The 3,073-nt window shown below is 62.3% G+C and overlaps 1 protein-coding gene across 1 annotated transcript in view; it reads left to right on the plus strand.

Annotated features, from left to right (window-relative positions):
* The window catches only part of IL6R (interleukin 6 receptor), a 3,876-nt gene extending 984 nt beyond the window's left edge, over positions 1-2,892 (plus strand). Inside the window, exons 2-10 of the mRNA XM_031063977.1 lie at positions 25-396; positions 479-602; positions 1,071-1,255; positions 1,332-1,492; positions 1,565-1,709; positions 1,790-1,833; positions 1,961-2,039; positions 2,127-2,235; positions 2,312-2,892. Of these exons, the coding sequence (XP_030919837.1) occupies positions 25-396; positions 479-602; positions 1,071-1,255; positions 1,332-1,492; positions 1,565-1,709; positions 1,790-1,833; positions 1,961-2,039; positions 2,127-2,235; positions 2,312-2,501 (1,409 nt within the window). The 3' untranslated portion in view covers positions 2,502-2,892. The remainder of the gene's footprint in view (positions 1-24; positions 397-478; positions 603-1,070; positions 1,256-1,331; positions 1,493-1,564; positions 1,710-1,789; positions 1,834-1,960; positions 2,040-2,126; positions 2,236-2,311) is intronic.
* Positions 2,893-3,073: the final 181 nt, after the last annotated feature.

The following is a 3,073-nucleotide window of genomic DNA, read 5'->3' on the forward strand; positions in this document are numbered from 1 at the left end:
CCTCATAGCCCACAGTGTGAGGAGCCACTCTCCAGCTCAGTTCCCTGGCCCCCAGCAGTCACCAGACATGGGGAGCAGACGATTGTGTGCCTTCCATCTCCAGGGACACCCACCGTGCCTGGGGTCTCACCTGCATCGCCTACTCCCCTCTTGTTCCTCCAGGACTGCCACGGGACACGGTGTTGGGCCGCCTGGGAGCCAACATCACTCTGACCTGCCAGGACGAGGAGCCTGCAAACGGCTCGGTGCTGTGGCAGGTGGAGAAGCAGGGAGCAGCAGGGCAGCTGGCAGAGGGAAACATGCTGCTCCTGAGGCAGCTGCGCTACGAGGACTCAGGGCACTACAGCTGCTCCGTGGGGAGCCACCTGCTGCGCTCCCTGCGGCTGCTGGTGGCAGGTGGGTCCACGCTGGGGTGGGAATGTCCCTCTCAGCGTTGTCTGTGATGGCCCCTGTCCCCCAGCACCTCCCTGCCTTGCAGAGCCCCCTGAAACTCCCCAGGTGTCCTGCTACCGGCGGAGCCATGACAAGGATGTGCTGTGTGAGTGGCCACAGCAGAAGAAGCCATCCCCAGGGACACGGGCGATGCTCTGGGTGAGGAGGAGGTGAGTGCTGTCACTGCACCCACTATGGGCTGGGACCCCAATAGGACAGAGCATGTCCCTCTCCATGGACCTGGTGCCATCTGGGACCCTATGGCTCAGGCTGCTTGCCTCCCTGCAGACCCTTTCCCTAGCAGCTAGTGGTAGCTGGGAGTTCACAGCACAGGACGTGTTCCTTCCCCATGCCCCCATGTGCCCATGGCACAGAATGTATCCCTCCCCACAGACCCTTTTTCTAACACTGCTGGGGATTGTGAGCTGTTAGCATCTTTCCGTTGTCATATTCATGTAAAGAGACTGATGCTGAAAAAATAAACAGCTCGAAGCACTTTCCATAGCAGCCCTGTCCCGTTCAAGGGGGCTGTCTGTAAATAGCCCCCTTGCCGGCGTTCCCCACAGCATGGGACATGTCCCCCACAGCTGCCCTGTGCCTAGAGCACGCTGCAGCCCCCCTGAGCTGTGACCTCACAGGTTTGTGGCTGAGAATGCCACAGAGCAGCGGTGCCGCTACTTCTCCAAGGCACGGAAGTTCCTGTGCCGGCTGAAGGTGCCACCTGGCACTGACGACACCAAAAGCCTCGTGGTGTCCACGTGCGTCAGCAACAGCGCCGGTGGCTCGGCTGGCAAAGACAAGATCATCACCCTCAGCAGTGTCTGTAAGTGCTGCCCCTGGCTGGGAGCTGGGGTGGTGAGGGTGCAGAGCGAGGCCCTGAGCCCCCATTCCCCCTGCAGTGAGGCCAGACCCGCCGGTGAATGTGATGGTGCAGGCTCTGGAGAAGGCCCCGCAGCGGCTGCAGGTGAACTGGTCCTACCCCCCCTCCTGGGACCCCCGCTTCTACTGGCTCCGCTTCCAGGTCCGCTACCGCCCCGAGCCTGCCCCGACCTTCATGGAGGTGAGACCCCGCCTGCTGGCACGCCCCTTGTCCCTGGCCAGCCTGTCCCCAGCCCCGTGTCCCCTCCTCCAGGTGGATCAGGTGATGACAACTTGGCTCGATATCCGTGATGCATGGCGCGGGACGAGGCACGTGGTGCAGGTGAGGGCCAAGGATGAGTTTGGCCACGGCACGTGGAGCGAGTGGAGCCAGGAGGCCGTGGGCACCCCCTGGACAGGTAAGAGGGGATTGTGGGGCCCTGGGACTGGGGGTTCAGCGTGGGCTCTCCCAGTCTCATACTCCCCCCTGTCTGTGCAGACCCTTGGGAGCTCACCTCTGAAATGGAGCCTTTCAGCTCACAGGTAACAATGGTCTCGGCCCTGGGAAGCATCACAGGCTCCTGAAGGGGTCTCCTGTCCCCATGTGGGACATGGGGACACCAGGGCATGAGGGCTGACCTGTCCCATTGTGCCCCCCCACCTTTTGCAGGTCCCCACGGAAGATGGCACCTATGGGGTGACACTGTCCCCCAGGCTCTTCGAGGAGGATGATGCTAATGGTGCTGGTGGTGAGGAAGGATTCCTGGGCTGGGGCTGGGGGAGAGGGACACCCAGTCCCTTATCCTCACAATGAGCCCACCCATTCTGTGCGTCAGGGTCTGTCATGGAATCCAGCACCCATCCTGTGGCATCCCCCTACGCCTTCCTGGTCACCGGGGGCAGTCTGCTCCTTGGCATCGCCCTCTTTGTTGGCATCGTGGTGAGGTGAGTGCCAGGGGGGCTGGCCCAGGGGGCTCTGTCTGCCCCCTCCCTGACCTGGAGCCTCTCTTCTCCCCTGCAGGTACAGGCAGATGTGGTGGACAAGTGGCCAGGAGACGACCAAGCCAGAGGGCGAGGGGCAGCACATGCTGGTCCCTCTGAGCCTACCCCCACCCACACTCAGTGACACCCCTCTGCTCTCACACCCTGCCCCCTCAGCCCCCGGAGTGCTCCACACAACTCAGGCAGATTATTCCTCCTCAGGGCAGTAGCCAGGGGCTGAATATGTTGGTAGGTGCTTGGGGGTTGGATGGGGGGGTCCCGAGGCTTCGATGTGGCTCTGGGATCATTTCCCCCCCATTATCTGGTGGCTCTGTGGTTGGGACAAGCCTCTGAGGAGGAGAATCAGTGCCATCCCCCATGGGGAGCAGCTAGGAAAAACTCAGACTGGGTCCTGGGGGCACCCTCAGCACCAAGCTGGGATGGCCAGAGTGACAGCACTGGAAGCGTGGCTGCACCAGAGCTTGGGAGCTGGCCCAGGACCGAGTCTGGGGGTCCCACTGGGAAGGGCCTGGTCCCTACAGTGCCACAGGGATCGGGGAGGGAGGGCCTGGCTGGATCAGCCCCACACCTCTGCTGCAGCCCCCTTGGGGCTCCTTTTTAAAGCACACGTTGGGGAAACAGAGCAATGGGGCTCAAATAAATGCTTTGGATTTATACTGGAGTGGCTGCTGGGAGCGGGGTAGCAGAGGGGTCACTGCAGCCCCCCATTGCCTGGGAGAGGCTGCAGTGGGGCTGTACCCCCACTTCATTCACCTTGCTGTACTCTATGCCCCCCCCCATG

The sequence above is a fragment of the Geospiza fortis genome, unplaced genomic scaffold, assembly GCF_000277835.1.
Source record: "Geospiza fortis unplaced genomic scaffold, GeoFor_1.0 scaffold387, whole genome shotgun sequence".
Taxonomy (NCBI): Eukaryota; Metazoa; Chordata; class Aves; order Passeriformes; family Thraupidae; genus Geospiza; species Geospiza fortis.